Source organism: Rana temporaria, chromosome 7 (assembly GCF_905171775.1).
Source record: "Rana temporaria chromosome 7, aRanTem1.1, whole genome shotgun sequence".
Taxonomy (NCBI): Eukaryota; Metazoa; Chordata; class Amphibia; order Anura; family Ranidae; genus Rana; species Rana temporaria.
In genome coordinates, this window is record NC_053495.1 from 8,647,604 (window position 1) to 8,662,702 (window position 15,099).

General features: G+C 46.3%; 1 protein-coding gene across 1 annotated transcript in view; it reads right to left on the minus strand.

Annotated features, from left to right (window-relative positions):
• OXTR (oxytocin receptor) overlaps positions 1–14,857 on the minus strand; it is a 52,915-nt gene extending 38,058 nt beyond the window's left edge. Inside the window, exon 1 of the mRNA XM_040358836.1 lies at positions 13,422–14,857. Coding sequence (XP_040214770.1) covers positions 13,422–14,322 — 901 coding nt within the window. The 5' untranslated portion in view covers positions 14,323–14,857. The remainder of the gene's footprint in view (positions 1–13,421) is intronic.
• Positions 14,858–15,099: the final 242 nt, after the last annotated feature.

The following is a 15,099-nucleotide window of genomic DNA, read 5'->3' on the forward strand; positions in this document are numbered from 1 at the left end:
TATGCCATAAGAGATGGTCAGAGACTACAGGTATGCCATAAGAGATGGTCAGAGACTACAGGTATCTCATAAGAGATGGTCAGAGACTACAGGTATGCCATAAGAGATGGTCAGAGACTACAGGTATGTCATAAGAGATGGTCAGAGACTACAGGTATGCCATAAGAGATGGTCAGAGACTACAGGTATGCCATAAGATGGTCAGAGACTACAGGTATGCCATAAGAGATGGTCAGAGACTACAGGTATGCCATAAGAGATGGTCAGAGACTACAGGTATGCCATAAGAGATGGTCAGAGACTACAGGTATGCCATAAGAGATGGTCAGAGACTACAGGTATGCCATAAGATGGTCAGAGACTACAGGTATACCATAAGAGATGATGAGAGACTACAGGTATGCCATAAGAGATGGTTAGAGACTACAGGTATGCTATAAGAGATGGTCAGAGACTACAAGTATGCCATAAGAGATGGTCAGAGACTACAGGTATGCCATAAGAGATGGTCAGAGACTACAGGTATGCCATAAGAGATGATGAGAGACTACAGGTATGCCATAAGAGATGGTTAGAGACTACAGGTATGCCATAAGAGATGGTCAGAGACTACAGGTATGCCATAAGAGATGGTCAGTGACTACAGGTATGCCATAAGAGATGGTCAGAGACTACAGGCATGCCATAAGAGATGATCAGAGACTACAGGTATGCCATAAGAGATGGTCAGAGACTACAGGTATGCCATAAGAGATGATGAGAGACTACAGGTATGCCATAAGAGATGGTCAGAGACCACAGGTATACTACAGCTCCGTCCTTACATTGAGGGTCAGTGAGAATATTTATTTTTGTTTACTTATTTGAGAGTCAAGAGCAGGGGAGATCAACCAGCCATATCTCAAGGAACCCCTAGCAACCTCCGAAGGAACCCTAGAGTTCCACGAAACCCCAACTGAGAAAAGCTGTCCTAGGGCGCCATTCTCCACATCTGTTTAGCGATCAGTTGCTACTTCTGATTTCAGATGCACAGTTGAGATTGAAGTGACTGCCAGCAAGTGGGCAAATCCCAGAGCAACATGAGATTTAGATCCCTCACGTAGTTTACCCCTAAGGTCCCTTTCATAAGGGCAGTGCCCATTTCCGTCATCGCAGGATCCATGCACAGATCCGCTGCTGAATCGGCGCAGAATGTCAGGTATTCCCTCCAGCCTGACCCATGTTAGGTCCATGGGCAGGCTGATTTAAACTAAAGCTGGTTCATTTCAGAGGCATTGCTAGGGGGGTGCGGTCCGCACCGGGTGACACCCGCTAGAGGGGTGACACCATCCCGTTTTTTTTTTAGCTGACATGCCCAGCCTGCCCTGTGCAATCCCAGCCTGCCCTGTGCAATCCCAGCCTGCCCTGTACCACCCCAGCCTGCTCTGTGCCACCCCAGCCTGCCCTGTACCACCCCAAACAGCTCTATACCACCCCAGCCTGCCCTGTACCCCCCCAAACAGCCCTGTACCACCCCAGCCTGCCCTGTACCACCCAGCCTGCCCTGTGCCACCACAGCCTGCCCTGTGCCACCACAGCCTGCCCTGTACCACCACAGCCTGCCCTGTACCACCCCAAACTTTCCCATGCCACCCCAACTTGCCCTGTACCACCCCAATCTGCCCTATGCCACCATAACTTGCCCTATACCACCCCAACCTGCCCAATGCCACCCTAACTTGCCCTGTACCACCCCAACCTTTCCCATGCCATCCCAACTTGCCCTATGCCACCCTAACTTGCACTATACCACCCCAACCTGCCCTGTACCACCCTAACTTGCCCTATACCACCCCAACCTGCCCTGTGCAACCCTAACTTGCCCTATACCACCCCAACATGCCCTATACCACCTTAACCTGTCCTATACCACCCCACTACACCAACCTGCCACTATACCACTCTATACTACCCTAACCTGCCACTATACTGCCCTATACTATCATTTACAGGGGCTGGTTTGGGGCGCGCCCCGTGCCCGTGCGCTGCCTGCTTGGTGCTGGGCAGCCTAGACAGAGGGGGGGTGACGCCATGTTTTACCGCACCGGGTGACACCAACCCTAGTGACGCCACTGGTTCATTTATACCCTTTTACCTCCGATCCGTCACATTTAGATCCAAGAACCTCAAGAAGGATGCAAACCTTTCCCACTTTTTTTTTTCCAGAGATAGACGAACCCGGGAGGGAACTAACACTGAACTTCTGTTCGGATCCACCTGAAAAACTGAAAGGTGGATCTGATCAGACCGCCCCTTATTCCGCGTACACACGATCGGAAATTCCGACAAGAAAACCGTGGATTTTTTTTTCCGACGGAATGTTGGCTCAAACTTGTGTTGCATACAAACGGTCACGCAAAATTCTGACCGTCAAGAACGCGGTGACGTACAACGCTACGACGAGCCGAGAAAAATGAAGTTCGATGCTTCTGAGCACGCGTCGACTTGATTCCGAGCAAGCGTGTGTGTTTTTTTGTGCGTTGGGATTGCATACAGACGATCGGAATTTCCGACAAGAACTTTTCTTGTCGGAAAAATTGAGAACCAGCTTTCAAATTTTTTTGGTCGGAAATTTCAACAGAAAAAGTCAGATGGAGCCTACACACGGTCGGAATTTCTGACCAACAGCTCACATTGAACATTTTTTGTCGGGAATGCCGACCGTGTGTACGCGGCATAAGGGTGAGTCACTGGTACCCCCAACATTTTGGGGGTTCAGCTCAGCAGACCTTTAAAATATAATTATTATTATGGGAACCGTAACACGTGGCTTCTGTTACCTAGCAGAGGACAAGGTCTATACAGACATCAAAGGACCAATGTGATAACAGACCACCAGTTGACTTCACATGTCGCAGTTATAAATATATCACTGTTTGCTCCGAAAACATGGAAGTGCGCCAGTTGGAAGGTAGAGAGCAAAACGCAGACACATCCCGGAACACAAACACGTAACATTACCTACACACATATATATCTTCATAGTGGTCTACTCTACTTCACTTCTTCATAGTGGTCATGGGTTCTATTTCGCCTGTGACATTAGTAAACACTGCTATGGTTACATACTATTTATTATATTAATATAACTTTTGGCAGCACTTTATGTGCACTTCTACACCAGTGTTCCTGGTACTTCACTCTTTGCTTTATTATGAGCCAATAAGGTAATTATTTTGGGAGTATCCTTGGCACATTGCCGTAACCTTGGTATTTTCCAGGAGTACAATACAATCACTTTAGTTTCGATCTTTATGTCTTTTTGCTTTTTCTTTTTTCACCTGTCTCACTTTGAGACTCGGCCCTATTGGACACATTTTCACTGTTCTTACTTTTCATATTGGTCACAAGCTCTACTTCACTTCTTCATAGTGGTCTACTCTACTTCATAATGGTCTACTCTACTTCACTTCTTCATAGTGGTCTACTCTACTTCACTTCTTCATAGTGGTCTACTCTACTTCATAATGGTTTACTCTACTTCACTTCTTCATAATGTTCTACTCTACTTCACTTCTTCATAGTGGTCTACTCTACTTCACTTCTTCATAATGGTTTACTCTACTTCACTTCTTCATAGTTGTCTACTCTACTTCACTTCTTCATAGTGGTCTACTCTACTTCACTTCTTCATAATGTTCTACTCTACTTCACTTCTTCATAGTGGTCTACTCTACTTCACTTCTTCATAATGTTCTACTCTACTTCACTTCTTCATAGTGGTCTACTCTACTTCACTTCTTCATAGTGGTCTACTCTACGTCACTTCTTCATAGTGGTCTACTCTACGTCACTTCTTCATAGTGGTCTACTCTACTTCACTTCTTCATAATGGTCTACTCTACTTCACTTCTTCATAATGGTCTACTCTACTTCACTTCTTCATAATGGTCTACTCTACGTCACTTCTTCATAGTGGTCTACTCTACTTCACTTCTTCATAGTGGTCTACTCTACTTCACTTCTTCATAATGGTCTACTCTACTTCACTTCTTCATAATTTTCTACTCTACTTCACTTCTTCATAATGGTCTACTCTACTTAATTTCTTCATAATGGTCTACTCTACTTCACTTCTTCATAGTGGTCTACTCTACTTCACTTCTTCATAATGGTCTACTCTACTTCACTTCTTCATAGTGGTCTACTCTACTTCACTTCTTCATAATGGTCTACTCTACTTCACTTCTTCATAGTGGTCTACTCTACTTCACTTCTTCATAATGGTCTACTCTACTTCACTTCTTCATAATGGTCTACTCTACTTCACTTCTTCATAATGGTCTACTCTACTTCACTTCTTCATAATGGTCTACTCTACTTCACTTCTTCATAATGGTCATGGGCTCTATTTCACCTGTGACATTAGTATACACTGCTATGGTTACATACTATTTATTATATTTTATATTCTTTAGAGTTCCCTTTGACCACAATATGAAGATTTTTCACACATCTCACCCCTCTGGGGATTGCAAGTGTGCTCGTGGCTTCTCTACCAGGTCTCTTTCCACAGACATGTTGGCCGGCCCTTGGCTTGCGGTACCACATGGCTTTGACTCCAGCTGTTATGTGAGTATTTCTAGGCATGGCTAGCCTTTTCTTTCCACCCATTATTTCCCATGTTTGGTTTATACATTAGATTACACTGGTTATTTATATCCCTTTCCAGATTATAGATGCATCGGCTCCTGATGAGTGGATTGAGTCTACGAAACGCGTTGAGCCCATTCAGATGCATTCATTCACACCAACATTTTCCTAGATGGTCTAACCATCTTTCTAGACCATATCTTAGTATCCTGTGATTTCGTTGATCTCATAACATGGAGGACTATTGATTGATTGATTGATTGATTTAATGGATTTATAATGCGCCAAATACTGACCCGTCAGGGCAGTGACTATTACATACATCCTATTTTTTGCCATGCTAGTATTACAATTTCAATGTATATAGCTATTCTCTTTTATCGTGTATGTATCACTCTCATATGTCATGCCATTTACTGTGTTAGTAAATAATTATACAGATTTTTATTCCTTTGGTTCCGCCACACACCCCTCATTCAAAGTCACACATTCCCCCCTTTTCAGCTTATAATCACACGGATGGAGGCGTATACATTCCCATACGTCTCATTTAAAGTCCCAATTATTCCCCCTTTAGGTTACATATTCCATATACTAAGGCAAACCTATAAAGGTTACTAATATGTACAGTGGAACCTTGGATTACGAGCATAATGCGGAGAATGCTTGTAATCCAAAGCACTCGCATATCAAAGCGAGTTTCCCCATAGAAGTCAATGGAAACAAAGATAATTTGTTCCCCATTGACTTCTATGGCATGTGGCCAGAGGTGGGGGGGGGGGCGCCGGAGAGCCTTGGAAATACTTGGGTACAGCTCGGCTGATCTCAGAAACCCTCGGAAAGGCTTAGCAACACTCGGGAACTGAGTATTTATGAGTGATTCCGAGTATTTACAAATGGCTCAAAACCATTCCGAGTATCACAGGCGCCCCCCCCGCACCCCTGGCCAAACGCGGCACTGCACACCCCATTACTTTGAATTCTGAAAAAAAAAGTTGCTTGTTATTCAAAATGCTCGTTAACCGCGTTACTCGTAAACCGAGGTTCCACTGTATATACTTTGTACTAAGACAAACTTGGCAAGGCTACTATGTGCGGGAAAATGTGTTTATCCCTTGTACAAAGGCAAAGGAGGAATGGTTACTTTGTGCGGGAATATGTGTGTTCCCCGACCTTGGAGGGATACCCCAACTTTTTTCATCCTAATTACAGTAATAAAATATCTGAGAAGTTTTCCCACCACCAATAAGTCAGGGTCAGGTAACAGGCTGTCGCAGAGCTCCTTTGTCCCCCACACACACCTGAACCTTTTGTTGGGAAATTCCTCAAAGGTGACAACACTCAACATGAAGAACTCCATTATTCTCAAGGAGCTTGTTTACACCCGAGCATTGTGCTGCTTGTCCCATGCCGTGTTAGGCCCCATTCATACAAAACGCCAAAACACAAAACGACAAAACGCCCGACGCCGGACGCTCGTGCCGCTGGAGGGGAGAATTCCCATTGCTGTCTATGAGATGGTTCACATCTCATAGACGCCGTACGCCTGCCGCCTGAAAAAAAGTCCCGGACCCTTTTTTTCAGGCGGCATTGGCGTTCGGCCATACAAAGCAATGGGAAGGCTTTGTTAAAAAAAAAAAAAAAAGTTACACACTTGCGGCAAAATACGCCACGTACGCGGCGTATCTTGTCGCGGAGGTTTTGAATGCAGCCTTAAGCTCCAAAACTTACATGAGCTTCTGTGGAGAAGAGTTGCATGTTTTTGTCCCCCCTGACGAACAGAAGGACCCTTTAAATTACTTGAGAAATGCGTGTTAATGTGCGTTTTTCAGGTGCACCCTTTTAAAGGTCTATGGGGCAAAAAGCGTACAATTCTTCTTCTATTCGACAAGTGCAAAAAAAAAATATATTGTGTTGAAATGGGCATTTAATGGGCTTGGGGGCACAGTGAGAGGTTGAGGGGCACTGTGGGCCACTATGGGAGGTTAGGTGGCACTATAGGAGCTAGGAGGCACTGTGAGAGGTTAAGGGACACTGTGGGCCACTATGGGAGGTAAGGTGGCACTATGGGAGCTAGGAGGCATTGTGAGAGGTTGAGGGGCACTGCAGGCCACTTTGGAAGGTTGGGTGGCACTTATGGGAGCTAGGAGGCATTGTGAGAGGTTGAGGGGCACTGCAGGCCACTTTGGAAGATTGGGTGGCACTTATGGGAGCTAGGAGGCATTGTTAAAGATTGAGGGGCACTGCAGGCCACTGTGGAAGGTTAGGTGGCACTATAGGAGCTAGGAGGCACTGTAAGAGGTTAAGGGACACTGTGGGCCATTATGGAAGGATAGGTGGCACTATAGGAGCTAGGAGGCACTGTGAGAGGTTAAGGGACACTGTGGGCCATTATGGAAGGTTAGGTGGCACTATAGGAGCTAGGAGGCACTGTGAGAGGTTAAGGGACAATGTGGGCCACTATGGGAGGTTAGGTGGCACAGGCACTATAGGAGCTAGGAGGCACTGTGAGAGGTTAAGGGACAATGTGGGCCACTGTGGGAGGTTAGGTGGCACTATGGGAGCTGGGAAGCATTGTGAGAGGTTGAGGGGCACTGTGGGCCACTATGAGAGGTTAGGTTGCACTATGGGAGCTAGAAGGCATTGTGAGAGGTTGAGGGGCACTGCAGGCCTGGGCCACTGTGGAAGGTTAGGTGGCACTATGGGGCTGGGAGGCACTATGGGAGGTTAGGGATCTTCAGCTAAGGACCTGGGGGGAGCGAGGACGCAGCCCCCTAGTGGACCATGGCCCAATGACAGAGAACCACTGCTCTAGATGAAAGTTGCACTCCTATCTACATGTACAGCAATAGTTGCATAAGGATATTGCTTTGCTACCTTTCAACAGGAAGGACCTTCACGTCAGACATACCACATATCATTTCAATAAAAACTTCAAATGCAAAATATTTAAATTAAAAAAATATAAAACATTGTGAGAGGGTGAGGGGTACTGCAGGCCACTATGGGAGGTTAGGTGGCACTATGGGAGCTAGGAGGCATTGTGAGAGGCTCTGCAGGCCACTATGGGAGGTTAGGTGGCACTATGGGAGCTAGGAGGCATTGTGAGAGGCTCTGCAGGCCACTATGGAAGGTTAGGTGGCACTATGGGAGCTAGGAGGCATTGTGAGAGGCTCTGCAGGCCACTATGGGAGGTTAGGTGGCACTATGGGAGCTAGGAGGCATTGTGAGAGGCTCTGCAGGCCACTATGGAAGGTTAGGTGGCACTATGGGAGCTAGGAGGCATTGTGAGAGGCTCTGCAGGCCACTATGGAAGGTTAGGTGGCACTATGGGAGCTAGGAGGCATTGTGAGAGGCTCTGCAGGCCACTATGGGAGGTTCATTGTTTTTTTTGTTTTGTTAGGGTTAAAGTTAGGGTTAGGATTAGGATTCAGGGTTATTTATTTATTTTATTTTTTGTTAGGAGGTTAATACTACCACTAATAATAATAATAATAATAATAATAATAATAATAATAAATGAATAAATAAATGTTAAATAAATACACAAATAAATACAAATAATCATAAATAAATAATATATAAATTCAATAAATGAATACTAGGTAACAATAAATAATTAACCCCTAACCCTTAAAAAAAATAAAAAAATAATTTAAAACCCCAAGGCCCCTTTCACACTGGCAGTGCCCAACTGTTAGCGCCAAAGCAGGCCGTTAGCAGGGCGTTTTTTACCAAAAAAAAAAAAAAAAGATTGTAAAAAGTCCCGATTTGCGGCGCTTTGGAAGCACTGCCCATCCATTGCAATGGGCAGGGCATTTTGGGAGTGCTATTTAGGGCGCTCCCAAACGGCCCCAAAGAGGCTGTTTGCAGGACTTTTTGAAACGTCCCGCAAGCGCACCACCCCTGTGTGAAAAGTCACGCTGCAATGAATGGGAGGCGCTTTTTTTAGGCGCTTTTCATAGGCTTTTTCTAGCGCTAAAGCGCCTGAAAACTGCCTCAGTGTGAAAGTAGCCTTAGGGTTAGGGGTTAATTATTATTTATTTATGTATTTTTACACATTATCAATTTATTTTATTTAGTTATGATGATTTTTAGTTATTTATGTATTTATTTGACATTTATTTAATCATATATTATTATTCCTTTTTTTTTAACAGAAAATCACGCTTTAGTGTTCATTTCGATGAAAATTAAAATGCGCCAAAATGCGCAAATCTGCCCGATTCCAGCTACAAAAAACAAAAAAACTCCAGGACTTTTTTGAGGTTCAGGCAAAAATTTTGCCATACCTCCCAACATTTTTCCGTATCTTAGCAATATTTAAGCGTATCTCAGCTTGAGAATACGCTTAAATATACGACAGCTGGGATTCGGACTTACGATGGCGTATCTACTGATACGCCCGTCGTAAGTCTACCTGAATCTGGCCCATTGTGTTTATTTTTTTCCAAATTTTCGGTCTTTTTTTGCTTATATAATAAAAAATAAAAACCGCAGTGCTGATCAAATACCACTAAAAGAAATCTCTATTTACGTGAAACAAATTATATTCATTATTTTGGGTTTGCGCTCTCCTTAGCGTTGTTGTTTCTTTTTTGCATCGGTATTTAACCGCATGTGTGCGTCTGATGGATTTTCCAAACGCGAAACATTACCGGCTTTATGAATACGCATTCCCCCGCCCCCTCCGGGGTGAATGACGTCCACTGACCTAACTCTAAACTATACGTAAGCTTTAGAATCCACTCCACCGGGCGGACGCCTGACTCCCATAACAAGCGCAGAACTTCTACGCCGAGAGATGAATTGTCAGCACTGCTCAGGATAATGGAATCATTTATAATCCGGCGCACGGGGCGCAGCCGGCGTAACACAATACCGCATTTTACAAGGTGCTTGGATGTAAAACAGATAGTAAATTGTACGAGCTTGTTAAAGAATTGGCAGCCTGGATCCCCCAGCTGTAGAAGAACTACAAGCCCCAGCAAGTCTTCACACAAAAAGAAAGCAGCATGGATCCCATGGCTGTGGAAGAACTACAGGTCCCAGCAAGTCTTCCCACAAAGAATAAGCAGCATGGATCCCCCTGCTGTGGAAGAACTACAAGTCCCAGCAAGTCCTCACTCAATGAACAGGCAGCCTGGATACCCCAGCTGTATAAGAACTACATGTCCCAGCAATTCTTTACACAAAGAATAGGCAGCCTGGTTCCCCCCAGGTGTGGAAAAACTACAAGTCCCAGCAAGTCTTTACACAAGGAATAGGCAACTTGGATCCCCCCACCTATGAAAGAACTGCAAGTCCCAGCAATTTTTCACACAAAGAATAGGCCAGCTGTGCAAGAACTACAAGTCCCAGCAAGTCTTCACACAAAGAATAGGCAGCCTGGATCCCTTGACTGTGGAAGAACTACAAGTCCCAGCAAGTCTTCACCCAATGAACAGGCAGCCTGGATCCCCCAGCTGTAGAAGAACTACAAGTCCCAGCAAGTCTTCACACAAAGAATAAGCAGCATGGATCCCCCTGCTGTAGAAGAACTACAAGTCCCAGCAGGTCCTCACTCAATAATCAGGCAGCCTGGATCCCCCAGCTGTAGAAGAACTACAAGTCCCAGCAATTCTTTACACAAAGAATAGGCAGCCTGGTTCCCCCCCAGGTGTGGAAAAACTACAAGCTCCAGCAAGCCTCCACACAAGGAATAGGCAACTTGGATCCCCCCCCCCTCCACCTATGAAAGAACTACAAGTCCCAGCAAGTCTTCACACAAAGAATAGGCAACCTGAATCCTCAGCTGTGGAAGAACTACAAGTGCCAGCAAGCCTTCAGACATTTGGAACCCCTCGACTGCCCCCAGGTGCCCAGACACAGGTTTAGTCTTATTTCACAATATAATCTTTCTGTAAGATATTCTACAACGTCACTGCAAACATTTGTACAGGAATGAAATATAATGAAACGATTGGTAAGACTTCCCCCTCCACACACAGACTGCGGTCCTTATCCCCCGACCAGAACATGGACCTCTATGTACAACGATACGTCAGTCTACTGCTCTGTCCTCTCCAGGGAATTCAATTGCTGTGACCGTCTTATTGAGATTACAGTAAAACCTTGGTTTGAGAGTAACTTGGTTTGAGAGTAACTTGGTTTGAGAGTAACTTGGTTTGAGAGTAACTTGGTTTGAGAGCGTTTTGCAAGACAAGCAACATTTTGTAATAAATTTGGACTTGATATATAAGCGATGTCTTCATATACAAGTAGCGTCATATAAAAGAGAAGAGAGGCGCCTCTAAGTGTAGCAATATGGTTACATTTAATGAAGATTTAGAAATGTATTACTACAAGAAGACCCTCTTTGTACGAGTCGAAACGCGTCAGTATTTCGTCAGGCACTGTGGGAGGTTAGAGGACTAAACGCTAACTAGAGGCCTCAAGAAAACCCTCTTTATATGGGTCGAAACACGAGACAGCCGCCGAGGGACCCCAGAAGACCAGGTTCGGGGGGACACTCTGTGCAAAATGAGCTGCACAGGTCCCAAGGCAACTTACCTTGCTGCCTACCACCTGGCTCTACCACCAATACAATTTGATTATACAGTCCACAGCAATTTACGGGCAGATCCCTCACCAAGAGCGATGGGCTCCTACGGATTGCTGAACTTGGCCGAACTTGGGCTGTTGATGCTGTCCCATGTACTTGTCTCTCAAGAAGACGGTCGAAATGCGTCAGTAGTGTTGTATACAGTCATTTTTTTTTACATACAAAATACTGATGCTTTTCGACCCGTACAACAGAGGGTCTTCAAAAAAAGAACCTGCCTAGAAAACCCATTCTTGGGGGAACCCTCCCACCTAATGCGACCTAACCTAAAGTAAGGGAGGGGGGGGGCTAACGTTGGGCTTTCCGCCTCGGGTGCTAGAGGACTTTGTCCCAACACTGGGTGGAGCCAGGGGCGGACTGACCATTCGGGCACTGCCCGAGGGCCCCATGCCACTAGGGGGCCCCATCAGGGTTGCTAGCCTCAGTAAAACCAGGAACGGTATGTAAAAATCTGTGTTTTTAAAAAAAAGATTATTGCTGCCCAACTCTCCAGTGCCTTTTCAGTGAGTGTGTGTGTATACTGTGTGTATGTATACTGTGTGTGTGTATACTGTGTGTGTGTATACTGTGTGTGTATACTGTGTGTATGTATACTGTGTGTATGTATACTGTGTGTGTGTATACTGTGTGTATGTATACTGTGTGTATGTATACTGTGTGTGTGTATACTGTGTGTATGTATACTGTGTGTGTGTATACTGTGTGTGTGTATACTGTGTGTGTGTATACTGTGTGTATGTATACTGTGTGTGTGTATACTGTGTGTATGTATACTGTGTGTGTGTATACTGTGTGTGTGTATACTGTGTGTATGTATACTGTGTGTATGTATACTGTGTGTGTGTATACTGTGTGTATGTATACTGTGTGTGTGTATACTGTGTGTGTGTATACTGTGTGTGTGTATACTGTGTGTATGTATACTGTGTGTATGTATACTGTGTGTGTGTATACTGTGTGTATGTATACTGTGTGTATGTATACTGTGTGTGTGTATACTGTGTGTATGTATACTGTGTGTGTGTATACTGTGTGTGTGTATACTGTGTGTATGTATACTGTGTGTATGTATACTGTGTGTATGTATACTGTGTGTGTGTATACTGTGTGTATGTATACTGTGTGTGTGTATACTGTGTGTATGTATACTGTGTGTGTGTATACTGTATGTGTGTATGTATACCGTATGTGTGTGTTTACTGTATGTGTGTGTATACCGTATGTGTGTGTGTATACTGTGTGTGTGTGTATGTATACCGTATGTGTGTATACTGTGTGTGTATACCGTATGTGTGTGTGTGTGTGTGTATACTGTATGTGTGTGTGTGTGTATACTGTATGTGTGTGTGTGTGTATGTATACTGTATGTGTGTGTGTGTATACCGTATGTGTGTATGTATACCCAGATCTTTTTTTCTCAGAAAAAAGGTGCAGGAACTCAACCACGACCCGTTCAGATTTCACAAACAGTACAAGTGTCTTAAAGGGGCATTAAATACCAGAATTGCATTACATACAGAGTGCAGAGTTCAGGGGGGTTGCACACAGAGTGCAGAGCTGTCACTTGTAAACACAGAAACCAGACTTCTGTGTTTACAAGTGATTGTGGTGAGCAGGCACCAAAAGGGTCTGATCCAGAGGTGGTGGAACTGAGTTCCCCCTGAAAAAAAGCCCTGTGTATACCGTATGTGTGTGTGTATACTGTATGTGTGTGTATACTGTGTGTCTGTGTGTGTATACTGTGTGGCCCCATAATCTATTGCCCGGGGGCCCCATAATCTCCTATTGCCCGGGGGCCCCATAATCTCCTATTGCCCGGGGGCCCCATAATCTCCTATTGCCCGGGGACCCCATAATCTCCTATTGCCCAGGGGGCCCCATAATCTCCTATTGCCCGGGGGACCCCATAATCTCCTATTGCCCGGGGGACCCCATAATCTCCTATTGCCCAGGGGGCCCCATAATCTCCTATTGCCCGGGGGACCCCATAATCTCCTATTGCCCGGGGCCCCCATAATCTCCTATTGCCCGGGGGCCCCCCATAATCTCCTATTGCCTGGGGACCCCATAATCTCCTATTGCCCAGGGGCCCCATAATCTCCTATTGCTCGGGGGCCCCATAATCTATTGCCCGGGGGCCCCATGAGTTGTCAGTCCGCCCCTGGGTGGAGCTGTCACCCCTTACCTTCTTTGGGTGCTTCGGGGTCCCAGACCGACCACATCTGGACATAAAAGAAAGGGGTCCAGCATATGATATAGGCCAGCACTATGATAAAGGTCATCTTGACAGTCCGGATTTTGGCCTTGGAGATGAGCCGGACGCTGCTGACCCGGGACAGGGTGGCCCTTTTGCTGCTCAGCCTCAGGTTGCTCTCACAGACCGTCTTGAGGCGAATGTTCTGCCAGATCTTGAAGCTGATGAGCCCATAGCAGACGCTGAGGATCAGGACGGGGACGATGTAGACGGACAAGGTGATCCAGGTGATATAAGCCTTGAGCCCCCAGGGTTGGATGAAGTCGGCCAAGCAGTCGTGGACCCCGTTGCCCACCGAGGTGAGGGAGAAGATGACGATCTGAGGGATGCTCAGGAGGAAGCTGAGGATCCAGGTGAGCAGGACGTAGACACAATCCGATCTTCTGTGTAGGGACCTCAGGGGCTGGCAGATGGCCAGACACCTGTCCAGGGACATCAGGAGGAGCATGTAGGTCGAAGCGAACATCCCCACCACCTGCAGATATTTGACCAATCGGCACATGATGTCCGGGGCGTAGAACCTGAAGGTGATGTCCCAGATGAGCTGGGGGAGAACCTGGAAAAGGGCCACCACCAGGTCCGCAATGCTCAGGTGCTTCATGAAGAAGTACATGCGGGAATGCTTGTGCCTGTTGATGTGAATCGCTATCAAAACGCAAACATTTCCCACCAGGGCCAAGATCAGGATGAGGGCCAGTACCGCCACCTCCACCTTGGCCACCTGCTCGTTCCTCTTCAGAGGGTCCCTGGTGAAGTTGGCACTCTGGTTCCTGCTCTCCAGGCTGGAGTTCCCCCAGGAGCTATTCATACAGTCGCTGTCAAAGCCCTCCATGATCCTGCTGTAAAAAGGTCCTCTATACTATCTCTCCCTCATGGAGCCCCAAGGTAGAAGGTTGCCGTAGGCAGCTGGCTAAGGAGCCCAAAGCTGTTGCGAGTTTCTGTGACAGCTCCTCTCTCTTTTCCGGGGGGGAAACTTGGAGACGCAAACCTTCCTAAATCCAAAAAGTATGTCTCTTGCTGGTGATAATAATCCCAAAAATTGCAAGTCGAGGTGCCCAGTCCAGGGGCAGACCTCCCAATAATAATCCACATCAAGGACAAGCTCGTGTCTCCCGTGCAATGTTCCAGCTTGTGCAATGATGAACTCCAAGTTTCAGAGTGCCTGTAATACGAGAGGGGAGGGAATAGTGCCTGGAGTCCCCAGCCTCAGATGGATTAGACATTCCTCATCCCTGTGACAGCCCCCCCATTCATGCCCAGGACTCAGCAGAGGGCAGCACCAGAACCTGCTGGGGAAGGTGCACTCAGGCTGGCAGAGCAGCAGAGAGTGAGGAGGAGACAGTCCCCCAGCAGCCACACCACTCTCTGACAACTCACATAAGGATTAATGAATAAAACTGCCAAGGAGGTGGAGAGGGAGGGGGGGTGAGTGAGTAGCCAGCGTGCAGTTCCTCATGTCGGCCGCTAGATGTCACTGCAGGACATGCTTGTGTCTGTGCAGCCGAATGGACAGTGGAGTGGTGCTGATGCAGAGAAGTCTTATCACAGCGGATCTACTACTGCTGGAGGGGGCGCAGGCAGGGCTGCTGTCAGACATCACGGGGGCCCC